The 22,485-nt window shown below is 33.9% G+C and overlaps 2 protein-coding genes across 2 annotated transcripts in view; both read right to left on the bottom strand.

Moving 5' to 3' along the window:
- Positions 1–54: 54 nt before the first annotated feature.
- On the bottom strand, positions 55–20,844 carry TRIADDRAFT_22166 (uncharacterized protein; the record flags this gene model as incomplete). The annotated part of the gene is made up of 11 exons (XM_002110936.1): positions 55–311; positions 8,792–8,905; positions 10,298–10,411; positions 11,014–11,130; positions 13,793–13,906; positions 15,374–15,487; positions 17,029–17,142; positions 17,536–17,648; positions 17,810–17,924; positions 18,870–18,983; positions 20,736–20,844. Coding segments are annotated over 11 exons (1,395 nt in total), but the record flags the coding sequence as incomplete, so codon positions are not given.
- A 442-nt stretch (positions 20,845–21,286) lies between these two features.
- TRIADDRAFT_22638 (uncharacterized protein) overlaps positions 21,287–22,485 on the bottom strand; it is a gene marked incomplete at both ends in the record, with an annotated part of 12,819 nt that continues 11,620 nt past the window's right edge. Inside the window, one exon of the mRNA XM_002110937.1 lies at positions 21,287–21,618. Coding sequence (XP_002110973.1) covers positions 21,287–21,618 — 332 coding nt within the window. The remainder of the gene's footprint in view (positions 21,619–22,485) is intronic.

Genomic DNA, 22,485 nt, shown 5'->3' on the forward strand with positions numbered 1-22,485 from the left:
TGATCCTGGTGTATTGCTACATACGGCATTGCTATTACAGGTGCTGCTATTTGCGCATTCGTCAAGATCTTCGCATATAAAGCCATTACCACTATATCCTGAATTACATGTACATGTGTATGATCCAACGGTATCAACACATGTTGCATTACTAGAGCATTGATCAATTTTAAGTAAGCATTCATCGATCTCATCGCAAGAAAATCCATTGCCCGTAAAACCTTGTCTGCATTGGCATGTATATGAACCTTCAATATTGGTACAAGTAGCATTGCTATCGCATTTATTGGCACTTTCACATTCATCGACATCTTGACAAGAAAATCCATTTCCTGAATAACCAGTTTTGCAGGTGCAAGTGTATGATCCAGCAGTATTAGCGCATGCAGCATTTGTAGAACAGGTGTGATTACCTGATGAGCATTCGTTGTCATCTGTACAAGTTCTGCCATCACCACTATAACCTTGCTTGCACTGGCATGTGTAAGATCCGTTAGTATTATTGCAAGTGGCGTTGTTACTACACTGATTGCTTGATAAACATTCGTTAACGTCTTGACAAGTGAAGCCAGTACCTGAGTAGCCAGTATTACATGCGCATGTATATGACCCAGCGCTGTTAGTACAATTAGCATTCAGAGAGCAAGAGTGAGTACCTAATGAGCACTCATCAATATCTGTACACATACCACCATTTCCAGTGTACCCTTGCATGCATTGACATATATATGAGCCGTTCGTATTAGTACACATTGCATTAGCATCGCAATTATTGCTTGTAGAACATTCATCGATATCTTGACAGGTAAAACCATTTCCAGCGTAGCCGGTCTTGCAAGTACAAGTGTATGATCCAGCATTATTAGTGCAATCGGCATTACTAGAACACATATGACTATTGGATGTACATTCGTTGATATCGGTGCAGACGCTACCATTACCAGTATATCCAGTCTTACACTGACAGGAATATGATCCCGGCATATTTACACAATTTGCAGTAGGAATGCAAACATTAGTATTTAAGCATTCATTAATATCAATACATGTCCAACCATCTGCTGCATATTTGTAGCCATTCATACAACTACAAGCGTAACTACCGTTGCTGTTATTACAAACTTGATTGCATGAAGGCGGACTAATGTTACATTCATTAATATCTTCGCATACCGTCTTACTACCATTTGCAAGTTTATATCCTTTCGTGCAGGAACAGACTGCCAATTCGTTTATATTAGTACAGATTTGTGAACAGTTGTGACCTGGATCGCATGGGTTAGTAACATTACAGGATAGCCCATCATTATTCAACTGAAAGCCTGTCTGACATTGACAGTGGTAAGATCCAGGAGTATTAACGCATACTTGATCGCATGGTCTAAAGCGAATACATTCATCTACGTCATTGCAAGCATGCTGATCATTGCTTAATTCATAACCTTGATTGCACGAACATATATAACTACCGTTTGTATTGCTACATGTTTGATTACAATTTCCATTAGATAAATTACACTCATTTATATCTGTACAATTGATGCCGTCACCGGTATAACCAGCATTACAGACACATTCGTATAAACCTGGTCGATTAATACATGTTGCCAATCCGCTACAGTTATGAGATCCTACGGAACATTCATCAATATCTGTGCAACCTCTGTTGTCGGCATTTAAAGTATATCCAGATAAGCATTGACAACTATAACTTCCCTCTTCATTGATACATGTTTGACTACACTCATGTGTACCGTTGACGCATTCATCGAGATCAGTACATTTTAAGCCATCTCCAACATAACCGGTAGGGCAATCGCCACAACTGTAACCAGATTGTGGAGCAACATTGTCAGTGCACGTGACATTTCCAAAGCAAGGCTGATCAGCACATGCATCAACGTCTTGAGTACAATGATCTCCAGTCCATGCTGGGTCACAAATGCATTCAACTTGATCGATATTATCGATGTTTACCATTTCTGCTGCATAATCGCAGACACCATTATTCGGACAGTAACACATGATAATTTGTGGTGACAGTTCACTTGTTGCTCCCTTAGAATCTGTAGCTACAAATTTAAATGAAATATTTTGATACGTCGATACGTTCCATGTAAATGTGTATGTTTGTGTATCGAATTGAGCCCCCTCCGGACGATTAACAACATCCACGGTGATAGTATCACCCTGGTTTTGATCAGTCACATTCAAAACCGTGACAAATGTTTCACCAAAAGTGACATTGTAACTTGTTAATCCAGATATCTGTGGCGGAAAATTTTCTAATTGGTTAGTGGTATCTTGGTAAACTTCAGATGTATCTTTACCATTGACGGCAGCGTTGAGATTTAACGTTAAAGCGGCGTCGAACAAGCATTCGTTGTTGTTACCACATTGTGCAACAGCTTGATCATAAAATTCTGTATTATTACCAAATAAAGCCTGAATATTCTCACTAAACACTGGTGTGAAACTGGGATCTGTGTAATTATTTGCTGTCAGTCCGGCTGGATACGTAAAGAGTGAATCAGTAAAGTTAATCTTCCACGGCTGACCAAAACCACTATATATCTGCGACTCCGTAGAATTGATGTCTACATTGGTTCCATCTGGTCGTTGAAAGTCGTCGTTGACGTTATCATTCCATGTGCCGAGTAGTCCAGAAGTTGATCCTTTAATCTCTTCAGGTCCGTTAAATGCTATCGTTAACATTTCTGTAAGCAAGGTAACCTCTACTGAAATGCCTGAAGAAAATATTGCTGCTATTGAAACATTAGATACTCTGGTAATATCAACATTGGTAAATTCACGCGTGTCATTTTCAGGGACACTATTCATAGTAAATGATGTAGTTCTATTAACTAATATATCGATACCATCAAAGGTTGCATTAAGAGTAAATTGTACGATATCAGCACCAATTTCTGTAGTTGCAAAAGCAGAGAAAACTGTTGCTGCAGCAGACAAGGTTCCATTTCGAATAGCTCTCATAGTGCGTCCCTGTAAAACAAATGTGTTACCTATGGTTCGTAACAGTACATATTCTCCAAGTCCATTAAATGTATACTGTTTCCCATCTAATGTTTTAACGTGTGGATCACCCCAAAACCATGCCCTTCGAGGTGGTCTATATCCGGCACACCGATTAATGGGTCTCTTTCTTGAGTATAAAGAACAGAAACTGGACCTGAGGCAGCAATCTGAATATGCCTGTCTACTACTATCTTGCAGTGTGCTATTCCTAAAAGTAAATGAGCTACCAAGAGGGTAAGTGGTGATTAATGAACCAAATGATCTCCTAAGAGATGAATAACAGCATCGTTGATAAACCCGTTCGCCGTTACTGGCTCTACGCGAAAATCTTGATCTAGCACAGAAAGTAAAGATACTAAATCTAAATCGTCTGTCACGAATGGCCTGGAATACAGAGCAAGGACAAGATCTTCTACGAAGTGCACGGAGATAGATTGATGACGACGGTTCATTAGCTAACCATGTTTGACAGCGATCGGCATAGTTGATACGAAAAACTGAGGGATCATCGACTCGATACATCCATCGTCCTTTTCTACCATAATTACCTGTCATACCGTCAATGCGCAATAACTGTCTAGAGAATGAATCAGGTAATTCATATGTGTATCTTGATGTTCCGTTACTATAACCGGCGCGAGGTCTCGTATATCTATATCTTTGCCACCAGTTCATTCCTTTATCTTCATATATATATCCAGCAAATAAGTTAGCACCATTAGATGATAATACAAGTTGGAAAGTATTAGTTATACCATATTTTCCAGTAGTGGAAGATGGGAACGGAACAAGCTTGTACCACGTAACAGTAGTGACTAGCGTTGCAGTAAAATTGCTTGCAACATCCGGAAATAATCCATACTGATTTGAATTAGACGGATTATTGCTAATATAGCTCTGATACTGCATAACATCATTAGTAGCATTTCTTAGAATTTCCGTTGTTGCATTTGAAGGACTAAACGAAGAATACTGACTGATGTAAACTTGAGACGTTTTATAAGATCGACTGTCTGCATCGGCAAAAAATGGTGCAATTATTGGTGCATATCTAGATGAATACAACGGTTTACTTGCTGTTCCGTAGTAAGGCCGGTCGAAGGATACAAATCCATTCATTGAAACCTGACAAATATTATGTCCTTAATGTTACTAAAAGAACAGCTACCAAAGAATTATAAGGAGTTTCAGTGGCCATACTGAAACTACTGTAGTTATTACTCTGAACTTTAACAACTGTATTTGCATAGTAAAAATATACTTGTAAAGAGTAGAGGATATTATTACGGCACTTACGTAGAGCTTACGATGAAATTTGTTCATGAAGAATACGGGCGATCTTAAGTAGACTACAAAGGATGCATCATCTACACCTCCGAATGATTGATCACTTTGCAAATTTCCAAATGGATAGAGTCGCAATTCTATTTTCAAAGATATAAAACGTAAAAAATTGACGAAATTATCTTGGTATCAGACTATAAAATTCACAGTTAAATACTGTACCTTTACAATTAAATCCATCTCCAATGAAACCTGGCTTGCAAGCACAGCTGTATGAGCCAACTGAATTTAGGCATATCGAGTTTACATCACACTTATGTATTCCAAGTCGGCATTCGTTTGCATCTTTAATTTAAAAAAATTTCGCTTTTATTTGCTCTGTAATCATTACATTTACTGTAGCTTATACTCTATCAACCAGCAAAAGCATGGAACAAGTAAACCATAATTTTTCGCTTATATAAGATCCGTACTAAAGTATTTGCAAAAATACAGTTTGTGATAGCGATACTCCTATGTTTCTACTGGATCCATAGTAAAATATTTACGATTTTATTACTCTACTACGATTGCAGATGCAAAATACTAACGCTGTTGTACCTTTAGTTCGCTTTCTAGCAATCATAACATTTTTGATAAATCTAGTCTGTCTTGTATAACAACGTATACCTAAGTTACAAGTAAGATCTAGCAGTCATTGTCGATAGTTACCGATACAAATAGTGCCATTTCCAGTGTATCCCAAATTGCAAATGCATTTATAAGAGCCGTATGTGTTAACGCATCTTGCATTATTATTACATCCAGTTACATTAGTTGCGCATTCATTAATATCTATGGAATCCAATGAGTGAAATTATAGCTTTAATAACTTATTCAAAATGAGTAATTTATAAAGTATTGAATAATACCTGAGCATTGAAATCCATTTCCAGTAAAACCCGAATTACATACACAATAATATGACGAATTAGTATTCACACATTGAGCCTGAGCATGACAACGATGACTTCCAATAACACATTCGTTGATGTCTTAATCAATAAAACGAATAAGCAATAAAGATTAATATAAATACATACCGGACATGGAATAAATTCTTTTAGAATTAATCATTTTATTGTAAAACTGAATCAGTACCCGGAGTCGTAGTTGTAACATAGTTTGGAGTCGTAGGTCTTGCAGATGAAACCGTAAGGATTGTCGTTGCTGTGGGCGATGCACTTATAGTCGCCGATGCAGATATGGAAACGGTTCCAGATATTGAGTCTGTAAGCGAAGAGCTAAGGCTGGTAAACGAACGAGAACTTACGCGTGATAGCGATAAACTGTTTGAAGTTTGATAAATACTCCCCGAAATCGAAGACGAGAAGATAGCCGATGATAAATCACTGGAAGTTCGATATACACTACGCGATATCGAAGATGAGAAGACATTGCTTAGTGTTGGTGAAACAGAGGATAAATCGCTGGAAGTTCGATATACACTACGCGATATCGAAGACGAGACGACATTGCTTAGTGTTGGTAAAACAGAGGATAAATCGCTGGAAGTTCGATACACACTACGCGATATCGAAGACGAGACGACATTGCTTAGTGTTAGTGAAACAGAGGATAAATCACTGGAAGTTCGATATACACTTCCCGATATTGAAGAAAAGACACTTGTCAGGGTTCTCGAAACAGAAAACATTCCGTTGGAAGTTTCATACGCGCTTCTCGATGTTGAAGAGAAAGAGAAGTTGGTACTGCTGTACGATGTACTACTCGATAATGATGTATATGGGAAATTGGTTGATAACCTTGAAATAGAACTGCTAATAGATGCTAGTAAAGTCGTGTACGAGGCAAATGTTGTAAACATGCTACTAGATCGCGTGGAAGAAATATAATTGCTTGCTGTTCCTGATAATAGTGATGTTGATGTTGACATATGAGTAGCGCTGATGCTATGTGTAGCATTTGTTCCATCTAATCATAAGAAAAAAAGTTATGCATTTGAAATATTCAATTTTACGATCTATTCTTAGATATCAGCATCGATATAGGTTACACTGATCAGTATTACATTATATTAAGCGTGTAAATATAATAAAAACTTACTGCGACACATAACTCCAACCCAACTATATCTTCCACAATCCGGAGTTTGAATCCAGCTGCTATTATGAAAGCATTGATCTAAACTGTTGCCTGTACTATTACAAACAATACCACTAAGCCATGTATGCGTAAACCCATTAGTGCCAAAGTGGCCACAACAATAATATGTAGAAGCTCCTCCTGTAAATCCAAGCTGACGGCAGACTACATTAGCCTCATTAAAGCCAAAATATTTATTACAAACTGCACCCCATGACCCATTATGATAAATTTCGACATTTCCCTTATTGCTCTGATAACCATTTACAAGCCTTAAAGTTCCTTCTGCAACAGGACCTATTTGCAATCAAGTATTTTTATAATATGAGCGTATGATCCTATTGTGTACAGTCGTACTTAAATCGCTTTTCGTTTTTTTAGCAATGCTATCAGATGTAGTTTTCAACATTTAAATAGATGTTTGGAAATATTTCCTTGTGACTACAGGTGTATCCGTGATAAAATGTTATCACTACTGATAAAAAACATGTATGAATTAAATTGCTGGCTGAATTACATTATTTCAAGTACTTTGCTCGGCCGAGCAAGACATGTTTGAGGCATCTACTAGAGACTAACTAAATGCAGTATTTAGTAAAACATTCTAGAGATCTTCTTTTCGAGGGATAGAAATTATACATGCATATAACAGCGAATGAGTACAAAGCATATTCTGAACTGTAAACATAAGATATTTTATAGTTGATGTAAGTATAACACCAAAAACCTCCAATATTATAATGTTCGAGTTTTTAAATTAATTTAATGCAATTTTTACAATGTAAATTTATCTATCTACTAATAGAATAAAATGCTTAAATCGCGAACTTAAAAGATTAAAATTAAAACTATAACACTAATGTATATCGAGCATGGAATCAGCAAAATAGAACTATTTTTAAAACTTATTTTCTTGCTCATACCTTGTCTACAATTATTTCCGTACCAGCCGTTAGGACAGAGACAAACATAACTTCGAAGTTTATCAATACAAGTGGCATTTGGTGCGCACGGATTAGACAGACATTCATTCGTTTCTATCGCAATAAGTTCAGGGTAAATATTTAGTCAAAAAATGAACAAAATCATTCACGATGACAAAAATAGTTTATGGTACATGCGCCTATTAAAATGTTACCGATGCTTTTACCTTGGTCACATTGCGCTCCAGACCATCCACTGTAACATGAACAATTATATGATGAATTACTAGTTGCAGTACAGCTACCACGAACGCACGGATATGAAGCACAAGGCCCGGCTATAGTTAAATTTAAAATGTTCGATAAGTTATTTAGAGTACCAGTATATTTCAATATAAACAAATATAGTCTCTAAGGCGATATTGACTAACTTCATAGCGATATTATATCATAGTCTACTATAGCAATTTTATGATAAATTTCAATACAAACTTTATTCGGCTATACTGGTGCTGGATTATGTATCGCATAATAAGGCTATCATTATATATTAATACTACTGGTAATATTGAAATTTACAGCATTTATTTCCTTTCATAAACTATTACCGTACTTGAAATTGAATTACTTACAAATACATTGAACACCAGCGTGATTATATCTGCTGCAATAGCTTCCAGTGGTAACATTAGAATACGGACAATTATCTATGAAGGTTTCCGTGCCTGTACAATTAACCATTTCCTTTAAAATTGGACCGTTAAAATATCCGTAGCCTGAACAACAACCAGCACCACTGGTATTATCGAATCCCAATTGGCGGCAAACAACCATAGCGTCACTGATATCCCAGTAGTTATCGCATATAAATCCCCATAGACCATTCTGATAGACCTGAACAGTGCCGTAAGTTGAGCTGCCTCCGACAAGACGTACTTGCCCATTCTGAGCTATACCTATCATAAAATGATGGTATCAATTAATATCAAACGGTCATGCAATAAACAATGCCAACTCTGGTTGTACTGTAGATATTTTAGTAAAAATTTTTTAATACTGTTAAGATGTAACTCTCTCATCTAATGATATTTCATCAATTACAACGCGAAATAAAACTTGCTGAAATACTCGAATTTACTGCATAATTTAAAGAGAAAATTCCATTGAACTACCTAAGCCTATACCTTCAAATAAATTTACTTGAAGTAATATATGCAAATCATGATAATTAGTAAATAATTACAAAAAATGTATATTACATTTTAAACGCTAATAAAATATAACAACATGACTATAATTAATTGATAATACAAGAATTTAAAATAGTTTCCCAAAATCTTAATGAGAACAGTACTAAATAAGGTCAACATTGAATTCTTTTCTTATTATTCGTAAATTCCTACCTTCTCGACAATAATTTCCATAGTAACCTTGTGGACATCGGCATGAATAAGATAAGTGAGCATCAACACAAGTTGCATTGGCAGGGCAAGGATTAGATGCACATTCATTGGTTTCTAGTAGGAAATAAATTTAATAGTAGTTTGTGTTTGAAATACCATAAAATTCTAATTTTACAAATAGAAAATTTCTATGACAAATAGACTGGAAAAAGTATACATCCTGAGTTAAAAATAGATCAAAACGTAATTGTCAGTAAACATGATGCAATTTATCGCAGATATGCATTTTTCAAATCACTCAAATAAAGAATCCGTTAAACATTTCAAAGATTAAACTGAAAAAAAAAACTACAAGGATATCATACCAATGTCACACTGCTGGCCAGTCCATCCAGAGTTACAACTGCAGTTATACCCACTAGTTGAGCTATTAGCATAACATGTACCATGAACACAAGGGTGAGATCCGCAAGCTCCAACTGAAACAATGAAAAATTCTTACTTATCGAATTATAACAGTACCTTGACATAGTAAGAACAATATCTTTAAGAACATCGAATATTTTATAATGTAATATAGTATACGTGTATACTCAAATTCAATAAAATTTATTTACATCACAGTAGTAATAATAGTACTTTTATTTAGAATAAGCCTAAAATTACATGTATATAAGATACTCGTAATATTCGCCTTTTGAAAATTTACCATATATGTGAGGTATCAGAATCTAATTTTTATCAGGGATTTTATTTATAGCGAGACTCAGAAATATTGTATTCACTTTTCATCCAGTAACCTTGAACGAAACAGTAGCTATTAACTTAATATTAAGCTATCACTGACCTATGCAACGAAGACCAATATCACCATAACTTTGGGAACATTGAGGAGTATTACCCCATCCACTATGAGAACACTGTGACAATGAGGTTTCGCTACCGGTGCAATTAACGTCTTTAAGCCAATAGGAACTATTTGTATAACCATAGTAACCACAACAAAACCATGATCCACTAACATTAGTGTATCCTAATTGTCTGCAAGCCACCAAAGCAGACTGAATGCTAAATCCCTGGGTACAGATAGGACCCCATCTGTTGTTATGATAGATTTCTAAACGACCCTCATTTGGTACCGGACCGTTATCTAATCGTATAAGCCATAAGCTATTCGCGTCTAACATCAAAAATTATTACGAAGTTTAGCATAAAAACAAAGTGGTGGACTAAACAAATCGCTTCAGATATCAAAGTTAGGATATCGCAACTTGCAATATAAACTGATATACTTGTGTAATATATTCGTACATTTATATTTATGCTATAGTAATCACATTACTATACTGAAATAAAATTGAAAGGATTCTCAATTTCAATACTTAATAAGATATGGTCTAAAGTCTTACAGTAAAAGGATTAAACTACTGACAGATGGCTGTCTTATAAACAAAATTTGTTTTGAAATGAATTATAATATATGTTTATATATCATAAACCTTCTACCTGTTTCGCACATAGATCCTGTATAACCAATCGGACATTGGCAATTGTAACTGCCAATGCCATCATAACAAGTTGCATTATTTGGGCACGGTGATGAAAGGCATTCATTTATATCTAAGTGTGCGATAAAATTTGTTACGATCAAACAAAAATGAAGCGTGATATGAAGTCATCTAAAATTATGAAATTTATTTCTACGACATAATAATAACACGAATCGAAAAACTTTCAAACTTAGTTGAAGTTTGAAATTTCTTATAAAATTTAAACTTGAATAGTGTTCTCTAGTCTGCATATCGTCTATTTTAATACAATAGATTACAAAAAAAGCATCATACTTACTCAGTCTACATGATGAATTAATGTAACTGTAGCCAGACGGACACTGGCAATCGTATCTACCAATTCTGTCGATACAAGTAGCGTTGCTTCCACATGGTGATGAATTACATTCATTGATATCTATTTAATAGAAGTACGCGCATATCTAATTAATATTTACTGTATACTAATTAATCTCAAGGCTAATAGTCTATTACAATCTAAAACTTTAATAAAGAACTACTGTACTGTTACTACTGTATGTATTAATAATGGCTACTTGTAAACTAACTAACTAACATCGTACATTCCATTTATACTTTAAATTGATAACAGTAAAGAAGTTCATAAATTAATTCTAAACTACTATTACTTGTGTAATTGATATTGCTTACTTGTTTGACACCTATTGCCAGTAAATCCATAAGAACACGAACAACTATATCCATGAATTCCAGCAAAACAAGTAGCACCATTTGAACACGGATTCGGTAAACAACTATTACTAGCATCTAAATATAGCATAAATTAATATTAGTATACGAGTATAAATAAGATACAAAACATAGTTTTACGCGTATTCAGCTTAGCACGTAAATTTGGATAATTATTTAATGTTATTATGAAAAAAGTTTTACTGACTTTGTTGGCAATACGAATTATTGTAGATGTAGCCTGGTGGACAATAACAATCGTATCTACCGATACCATCAATGCAGGTAGAATTGTTCAAGCATGGAGAGGAACTACATTCATTAACATCTGTTATAGAATAAATCAAATAAAATCAATCCATACATTCTTTTCTATTATTTAAAACTCATAAAAGCTAAGATATCAATCTGTTTCAAAGCTATGAAATCATGCACGACTACAGCATAATGAAAGTAAAATAATGTGGCTATGAGTGAAGTATGTTGTAATTGTAGTAGTTATTACTTACTTATCTGACAAATATTGCCAGTAAATCCATGAGGACATGAACAATTATATCCACTCTGGGTTCCTTGTGAGCAAGTACCGCCATTTAAGCAAGGACTTGGCGAGCAACTATTGTTTAAAGCTGTAATATTTAACAGTTATTGACAATCACAATTAGTAATACAAATTATATAGAGGTAAAATCAAATTGCTATGACAAACTATGTATAATAGAATTCTGTTTTGTTATGTGTTCTATCCTATCTTACAATCGTTGCTAAGAAAGATATACCAAAGTACAATCGTACAGTACAGTGTATGAAGTAGTTATAGTTTGGTGATACTGTATCACACATACAGTGTAGCCATAGACGTATTTTACGAACTTACACCCGAGACCACTAAAAGGAAAGAAAGAGGGACGTAAAGCGGCTACCAGTGAAAATTAACATGGAGGTCTATCATTCTTTAGGCCATTCTGCTATAGCTATGCCACTAGCTCATGTATAACCATCTAGTGTGCTTACTGTAGTACTTATGTCTGATTTCTAAGTATGAAAATAGACAGTACGTACACACTACGGTATACTAGACTGTTAGCTCAGCTATTATAGTCTAATACTGTACGCTAGACCACCTACCCCAGGCAACATTAACCAGTTCAATTAAAGACAGAGAAAAGAACGCACTAAGCACTTCTTCTTATTGCGTCTTATTAACTTAATAGTAATTATATTTATATTACTAGGGTAAGCTCGGTGCTGCAAGGTACGTTTCGTATATGGTAACGGAAAGTAACTTTCCTGAAGAAACCAATTTTTGATAACTTTATTCCGCGATTGACGACAACTTTAACGTATTTGACCGATCACGGCAAAACGGAGTGGAACGGAAAACTATTGCACAATCTGCATACAGTGTAGATGCTCCTCGTTGACTTTAAAACGGCGAGAGAACTTGAATAAAAAAAGTTGTAACCTCTAAACTACTCAACTCTATACTGTAGTAAAGCACTATCACCTGTCGTTGCTATTTTGTTTGTGCATGCTTAGTGCCTGATATTGCTTAAATATACTAAATTTTTATGTTCAGTTATTTGTGATATGCATACAGGTAATGGACAATTGGACATTAGATATTAAACGTTTTATGAGAAAAAGTAAAGCACATTACTTTAAAATTTGGGGGGATAATACTCGACTACGCGGATTGTGTACACAAATGCCATATATTGTAGATATTTTTATGTTCAGTAATAGATTTAAACGTTTTGTGTATAATGCACGGCTACACCTGCTTTCGTGACTAGTAATCAGATAAAAGTGTGTGTATATAATATGCTCAGTCACAGAAATTGTGGATTAGTGATACAATTGTACGCAGTAAAGTAAAAAAAACAAGTTTGTACAAGTACACTTATACACTCAGTACTCGGTATTGTAAGTAGCTAGTCCAACAACACGTCTGTGTTTGTTAAGAACGTAATAAATCTAATGAACCATTGTGCGAATATCAAGGTTTAATAGTTAAACTATTACTGTGTATTTTTGTAGTATTATCATATTTCGGAGTTGCAATGTAAGTAAATACTGTAACTTTATCATTATCTTAACGTTTTTAGTGTACGTATAGTTTATCTTAAATAATGATGCCTAACATTTATATACACATAGCTAAATATTCTACAGTTGAAACTCTTTACCGATGTAATACAATGTGACTTACTAGTACACCGAACGCCGGCTATATCGTATCTAGAACATCCATTACTGATACTTCCCCATCCAGAGCCGCGAGAGCAATCTGAAACTCTACTTTCATTTCCTCTACAATATAGATTGCTTAACCACATTAACGTGTAATTCTGATTTCCATAGTACGAGCAACAGTAAGAGCGCGAGGCGTTAGGATAACCTAACTGACGACATACAACTTGTGCATCGTTTATATCAAAGGAATAGTGACATATCGAGCCCCAGGTTCCGTTATGATAGATTTCGACATTGCCCTCATTCGGTCCAGCAGCGTTATACTGAGCCACTAATCTAACGCTACCATCAGCAATTGGTCCTATTACGTTTTATTAACGTTAAAAATTGTTATACAAAATCATATAAGCATAGTATTTTCGAACTCGTTATCACTTACAACTAAAATAAAATATCTAATAGTACAATTAAAAGTTTACTGCTTGAAAATAATATTATTGATATTACTGTAAGAGCTGTAATACGAGCATATCATAATAGCAACCTTCTTGACAGTTCGATCCATAGTATCCATCTGGACATAAACATACATAACTAGTATGTTGATCAATACATGTTGCATTGGCTGAACAAGGGTTAGAAGCGCATTCATTTACACCTAGACGATGTTATCAATCACAAAAATAATTACTATTACAAAGAATATATTTTACGACACCGTAGCATTTCCTGAAATACTATACTACCTATCTTGTAGTGTAGTATTATATTCGTATCATGAATTTCCATTAAAGTAGCTGTTACAATAAATATTATCAACTACGGTATTAGTTACAATCCAAAACTATCTCAACAATATTCAGCCATAAATCTAAACAATAAACCAAAGAATACATAAACTACATTCTACTTACTCATTTGGCATTGCTGTCCGGTCCAACCGTATAGGCAACTACAATTATATCCGCCAGTAGAGTTACTGGTACATGTCCCATGAACACACGGATATGATGCGCAACTTCCAGCTGAAATTAATTTCAAACATTAAAAATTTAAATAGGGTAATTTCTAGTAAATTTTGGTAAGAAAGTATATCCCGAAATAGTTCCGAAACAGTTTAAAAATAATGTATTCGATACAGTATAGGTATACAGGCCACAATAATAATATCTCTTCGGAGATATATGATATCGAGTTTTCCAATGATAAGGTTTCGTAACTGCGTCTGCATAAAATGCTCAATACTAGCTCGCTTCACTAAGATACGATCGTTCACAAGTATCTATCTGTATAATATATCGTCTCTTTAATTACCGAAATACCCGTAAAAGCTATTGATTTATCGCACCTTAACCCATAGTGCTTTACTAATACATTTCCTCTTCTGAATTACTATCTACCGTATACAATTATTTCGATATGTATGCGTATACGAGTATACCGTTTAATTCTATATTAATGTAAATTTATTATTTAATATGCTACTAATTACCTATACATTGGACTCCCGCGTAAGTACTTCGCCCACACGAGCTTGTTACATTCCACCCAGAAGAAGGACAGTCTGTTAATTTACTTTCATTCCCAGAGCAGCCCACATTGGAGAGCCAAATATGTTTTACAGTACTGCCAAAATTTGAACAGCAATAACTGGATGATACATTACCATATCCTAATTGCCTACAAGCAACAAGAGCGTCGTTTGTACTCCACGAATAATGACAAATTGCACCCCACATTCCATCATGATATATTTCTACATTTCCTCTATCAGGACCGTAGTTGTATGCGCTATAAAGTCTGAGATCGCCATCATTTACAGGACCTATTCGGTAATAAAGGTATTATATATTTCCCTTTATAGATCACCATCATTGTTACACTATCATCGAGTAGCATCTACAGTAGCTTAGTTTTTGTTGTATGTTAGCAAGTATATAATATTATTAAACACTTTCTCACTGATTTCTAAATACGTACCTTTACTGCTCAATCTAACAATACGAAAATCTTTTATACATAGTAAAAAAGTGTGATTGATGATGTCGCCGATATCCAATATTATTCGAACAGATAGTACCGTAACATTTTGTGGTTTATTTTATCTCAAACACTAAAAACTTACCTTGACTACAATTAGAGCCATAATAACCTTGTGGGCACTTACACGAGTAACCAAGAAATAGATCTATACAAGTAGCGTTACCAGAACATGGACTGGAGATACATTCGTTAATTTCTATTACGAGAATCGGAGGTATTTATTCGATTAGTAATTAAATAGTAATGTACAATCTTGTAAACATATTTTAATTATACAATTATACAAGTGATATCGGTAGATCAGGGTAGTACTTTAGCTTGATAAATATTCGTAGTATTTATTTTACCGTTTAGATCTTGCACTAACGAAACTGCGTTATATTGAAGTTTTATAACAATTTTATAATATATTTTAATGCAGTACGCGTACGTAGATATAATGTGTAACAGATTATTGTGTTAATTTACCGATTTCGCAGTTTTGACCAGTCCATCCTGCCTCACATGAACAGTTATAGTCTCCACCCATAGTCGTATTACTTACACAGGTACCGTGGACACAGGGAAATGAACCACAACTACCAACTATCGATAATCATAATTATAATTATAGATATATATATATCATGAACATACGAGAATATTATTAATTTTTAATAAACTTAAAATATGATTTCGGATTAATGTTATTCACTGTAAATGAATATTTTACGGCCATTCTAATATTTTTGGTATTAATAGGCCATAAGTTGTGTTAAAACTGCGGTATTAGATCGTTCCTGTGGATGATATTTAATACTTGAGCTTTGACTTATTCAAAATACGAGTAGAGTCTACGTTCGTTATACTTTGCGTACCGTAAGTACTTACATATTTTACTTTGAACATACTATTAGTATGATTTATAGCTCAAACGTGATTATACTAGTACTCGTAATTTCCACAATTCAAATAATATAATTAGTAAATAGTAGTATGTGGCAATGCTTACACATACGTACTGTACAACTAGGTAACTATAAACTAATTGACACATACAGTATTTTATCAACATTCTACAGTATATTGCTAGGCAGTTTACAATGAAACTGACTAATACGCGTATATCAGATTTTAAGCTGTATATTAGTTTTTCTAGTATTAAGTTCTCCAACAAGTAAATCTTTATATGTAAACGAATATCCAATCGATATTACATTATAGACACGAATAATTGTTCAATTTATTATTACCTGTACAAGTTATAGCGAGATTACTGTAGGTTGAGCATCCAGTATTATTCCATCCGGTATACGTACATTGAGCTAAACTAGTTTCTGTACCATTGCAATTTACATTACTTAGCCATACTGGCCCACTAGTGTAGCCATAAGTACCGCAGCAAGAATAGCCTGACGCATTTGTGTAACCTAATTGACGACAAGCGACTCTGGCTTCCTTCATGTTAAATCCGTAATAGCAAATAGAGCCCCATACATTATTGTGATAAACTTCTACTCTTCCCTTATTCGGAGTAGGACCATTTACTAGTCGAATTGGTAACTGACTATTGGAACCTACGTATGAAAACGTTAAATCAGAAAACAAGGTAATACTATACGAACATGCATAGCCAATGATGCGTATTTTAAAACAGCCTCGGACTGTATCACATACATAACAGCAATCGTGAAGAATATTATATTATATATCGTACAATAAGCTACGAGTATATATGCTATATATTATCTTACGTACTTTCATAACAGAATGGTCCTACGTAGCCTGGTGCACAGTTACATTCGTATCTTCCAATAAGGTTACTACAAGTAGCATTACTTGCGCAAGGCGAAGAACTACATTCGTCAATATCTATATTAATTAAATATTGAAATACTTATTTCATGATGCACGGTATTACAATATTAATATTCTATTAAAATAACATAACACTAAAGTGTATAATACACATAAAATATCTTTTATAATAATGTAATCAATACAACTGCTATAATTATCTATAATTAACATTATTGCAGATTTTTCAAGGAAAATCGTCAGAATAATAGTTTATATAAAGCATAGAATAATACGATGTTGAAGTAAGAAACTGACGATCTCGTATTGTAATTTCAGTATGAAGTAATCATACAGTTACGCATATGTGTTGTATTATATAGTAAAAATATTGTCTATACTCTATAATAGACGATATTAATCCACTATTCGTACATTAATATTATTATTCTGCTGTACGTCGTCTACCTGATTGACATTCATTCCCGGTGTATCCATTTATACAAGAGCAGTTATAACCGATTCCTGAAGAGCCTACCATGCAGGTACCACCATTTAAGCATGGATTTGAGTAACAATCGCTTCCTAATTTTAGATGTTTTGATATATTTGTTTATAAAATATAATATTGAAAGTTACTTATTACATATTATTTAATAAATTCGTGTGCTAGTAGTATTTATGTTATAGTACATTAATTTTAATAATAAAACAATTTAGTACAGTACATGTAGAACCATACTTACGGATATTACAGTTTGTTCCCACATAGCCCGGCGAACAAGAACAGTTATATGCACCGGGTTGATCGTAACATGTTCCGTTAACACAAGGATTAGATGCGCATTGATTAAAGTCTATTTCAAGTAAAATGGTAATTAGAGTCTATTAAACATGATACACAAACAATTCTTGTACATTGTGTAGTTATATAGAATATCTACATTATCATGTAAATTAAAAATACTGTTCGTTAGTGTCTTAGTAATACTAAAAACTCTATACTTGTATATAACAGGCGTTTAATATCTGACGGAACTTAGTAATATAGTAAATACCATAATAATGCTAATGGAATCTTTGAATTTGATAGAATTTCTGACAGTTAAACTACTGTGTATTTCTGTAGTACTGTCGTACTTTGTAGCTACAATACAAGTAACTATTGTAATTTTATCATTACTTAAACAATCTCTAGTATCTAACTACCAAATTTAACAATGACGTCTAATATCTACAGAACGTAGATAGTACAATATTCTACAAGAATGAACTCTTTACCTATATAAATATGTAATATAACTTACCAGTACATCTTACACCTGCCACATCGTATCTAGAACATCCATTACTGATACTTCCCCATCCAGAGCCGCGAGAGCAATCTGAAACTCTACTTTCATTTCCTCTACAATATAGATTGCTTAACCACATTAACGTGTAATACTTGTTATTTCCATAGTACGAGCAACAGTAAGAGTGCGAGGCGTTAGGATAACCTAACTGACGACATACAACTTGTGCATCGTTTATATCAAAGGAACGGTGACATATCGAGCCCCAGGTTCCGTTATGATAGATTTCGACATTGCCCTCATTCGGTCCAGCAGCGTTATACTGAGCCACTAATCTAACGCTACCATCAGCAATTGGTCCTATTACGTTGTATTAACGTTAAAAATTGTTATACAAAATCATATAAGAATGGGTGTTTTCGAACTCGTAATCACTTATAATTAAATTAAAATATCTAATAGTAGAATTAGAATTTACTGCTAGCGCTATTATATCCTAATAGCAACCTTCTTGACAGTTCGATCCATAGTATCCATCTGGACATAAACATACATAACTAGTATGTTGATCAATACATGTTGCATTGGCTGAACAAGGGTTAGAAGCGCATTCATTTACACCTAGACGATGTTATCAATTACAAAAATAATTACTATTACATAGAATACTTTTTACAACGCCCTCGCATTTCCTGGAAAACGGTATTATCTATTTTATAGTATAGTATTATATCTGTATTCTCAACGTTCGTTAAAGTAGCTGTTATAATAAATATTGTCAGCTATGATATTGCTTATACTCCGAAAATATTTTAATAACATACAGCTATACATCTACACAATAGATCAAAGCACACATGAATCACATTCTACTTACTCATTTGGCATTGCTGTCCGGTCCAACCATACGAACAACTGCAATTATATCCGCCAGTAGAGTTACTAGTACATGTCCCATGAACACATGGATATGATGCACAACTTCCAGCTGAAATTAATTTTAAATATTCAAATTTAGCCATAGACTAGTCTTTAGTAAATTTAGACAGAGAATACATCCCGATACAGCTCTCAAATGCGCGTAGTATTATTCAATACAGAACCGGCATATACTGTATCTTGGGATAGTAATATCTTCAGTAACAGAAACAACATTACATCGCGGTTTTCAATATAAGAACATTATATTACAGTATTTATCGTATATTATTTATTAGTAAATTCGTAAGTTGCCATTGTCCTGTATTTACTTAATGAATTAATTAACTGTATTGTAGAAACATCTCACATTCACTCAATGCTGATAAAATCGTAAAGTCGGCCGTGATTACGCAGGCGTAATCTATACAACAACGTAATACAAATACATCAAGAATTGGAATCTAAGTTCAAGAAATATTTGAAGCTGTAATTATAAATTGTAACTTATAATATCGATATCTCTTAAGAGTATGTAAGCATAGAAATATTTAGAGTTGGTTAATTAACCGACTTATAAAATCATCATATAGTAAACAGACGATCCTAAGAAGATTTCGTAACCGTCTCTATATGATGTTCGATATTGGCTCACTTCATTAAGACGTAATCGTTCACAATTATCTATTCGTATACAGTATAATGCACTGTCTATTTAATTACCGAAATAACGTAAAAAGCTTTCGATTTATTCCACCTTGCAACGTAACTTAGTATACAATCACTGTCATTGTCGATTAATTTTCCATTCAATTTGATGTAAACACAAAAAAATTTGTGTAGATCTACTAATTATTCAATTAGACGTGACTATTCATAAAAATGTTGTGTTCTTATTTGAACATTAATACTGTAACATAAAAAGGAGTTCCTAATAGGAAGTGAAGAAAATAGTAAAACTATTTTTTAATTTACTTTTGCGTAAAACTTACTTAAACAAGTAACTCCTGCGTAATTGTAATTATTGCAAGATCCAGTATCAGTCCAATTGGATCGAGAACACTGCAATAAAGAGGTTTCGTTTCCTGTACATCCCAGATATCTTAGCCATATCTGAATGCGTGCAGAACCATATTGTGAGCAACATTGGTATGTAGATACATTTGCAAATCCTAATTGCCTGCAGGCTACTTGAGCATCCTGCATACTCCAGCCATGATCGCAAATTGCACCCCAACGACCGTCATGATATATTTGTACATTGCCTCTCGTAGAATCGTAACCTTTTCCAACAAGTCTAAGCGCTCCCTCTGCTACGGGACCTATGAAATAATGATATGTAAATTATTGCAAAAAGAATAAATTACCTGATGAACAATATCACATTTACAAAGATAATCCTTAACACCTTAAACTAACGATTTGAATATAGAAGAGATAATTAAGCTGTCTCACCTTCAGCACAGTTTGATCCATAATACCCTTCTGGACATTTGCACGTGTAAGCTTGAAACTGATCAACACACGTAGCATTACTTGAACACGGATTAGAAGCACATTCGTTAGTCCCTGAAAGGAGTTAAAATTAATAATAATGAGATTATAATAGGTATAGCCTCGGACATATCTTATTTTAACCATGGCGAAAATAATACCGATTCTTAACTAAAATGACAGTATCGTTAAATCAATAACTATAAAATAAACTCTATCTGAAGATCTCCAAGTAATTATTCATAGTATCAATCTCACAATAATGTTATTAACGTATATAAAAGAAATATCATCGCCAATCATAAAGTTACCAGCTTCACACTGTTTGCCAGTCCACCCTGGCGAGCAACTACAATTATAACCAACTCCCAAAGTTGCGTTACTGATGCAAGTTCCATGAACGCAAGGGAAGGATCCGCATGCGCCAACTGTGAACAAAATTTATTTTTAATGCAGTTCTAAGAGCATGCCAACGGGTAAAAAAACAAGAAGTCAAATTCTTTTACTAAAATTTACATACCAGTACATTCAATGCCGGCTTCGTCGTAACGTTGACAACCAGTGTTATTCCATCCAGTGTATGAGCATGCAGATAGACTACTTTCAGAGCCAGTACAGTTAACATTACTTAGCCATATTGGGCCATTTCCATATCCAAAATATGAACAGCAATAATAGGATGATACATTAGTGTAACCTAGCTGTCTGCATACGACTCTAGCATCCTCAATTCCAAATTCTCGATGGCATACAGATCCCCACTGATTGTTATAAAATACTTCCAATCTTCCAGCATTTGGCTTATATCCATTTACTAGTCGTATAGGTATAGTGATGTTTGTACCTTTGTTTGAAGCAACATTGTAAGATATTGAGTATCAGCTTGCCGATAAAAATACTTTAAGTCTATGTCGCTACATATAATTAAAGAAATTAAAATACGATAATAACATACAGCATAAGATTCAGGCTAACCATATAATTATAGATCTAATCGTGCTACCAATATAATCAAGTAAAGAACAAATCTATCAAATGTCAAAACTGAATAACTTGATTCTAATGTGCTATCTATTACATACAATTTTGACTATTAAACTATATCAACATGATTTAGGAAATTAAGCTGCAGTTGCAGTTATGTAAAATGTATGTGCAAATGTATTTTTAATAGAAAAAAATAATTACAAAACGTAATAAAACGAAATAAAAACTATTCTAATCTCCCGAAAGTAATACTTGTCTATAATTCATCAGATAAGGTATAGTACTTAGCATATCTTAATACAATTAGCTACTCTCAAAACCTGAGGTTAGGAAACTATAACTTCGTAAATGATTATAATGTTTTTGATACATAACGTAAAACATGCATCTAGGGGCCTATTTAACTAACTTGACCTCACATATCAACTTATAAATCAATAATTTGATGCAAATTACCTTAAAATGAAAGCTTAATTATTTTTAAATAAATACGAATCGATAAATTTTCGAATTTAGTTGAAGTTTGAAATTTCTTATAAAATTTAAACTTGAATAGTGTTCTCTAGTCTGCACATCGTCTATTTTAATACTATAGATTACAAAAAAAGCATCATACTTACTCAGTCTACATGATGAATTAATGTAACTGTAGCCAGACGGACACTGGCAATCGTATCTACCAATTCTGTCGATACAAGTAGCGTGCTTCCACATGGTGATGAAT

This window comes from Trichoplax adhaerens, genomic scaffold, assembly GCF_000150275.1.
Source record: "Trichoplax adhaerens TRIADscaffold_3 genomic scaffold, whole genome shotgun sequence".
Classification (NCBI taxonomy): Eukaryota; Metazoa; Placozoa; class Uniplacotomia; order Trichoplacea; family Trichoplacidae; genus Trichoplax; species Trichoplax adhaerens.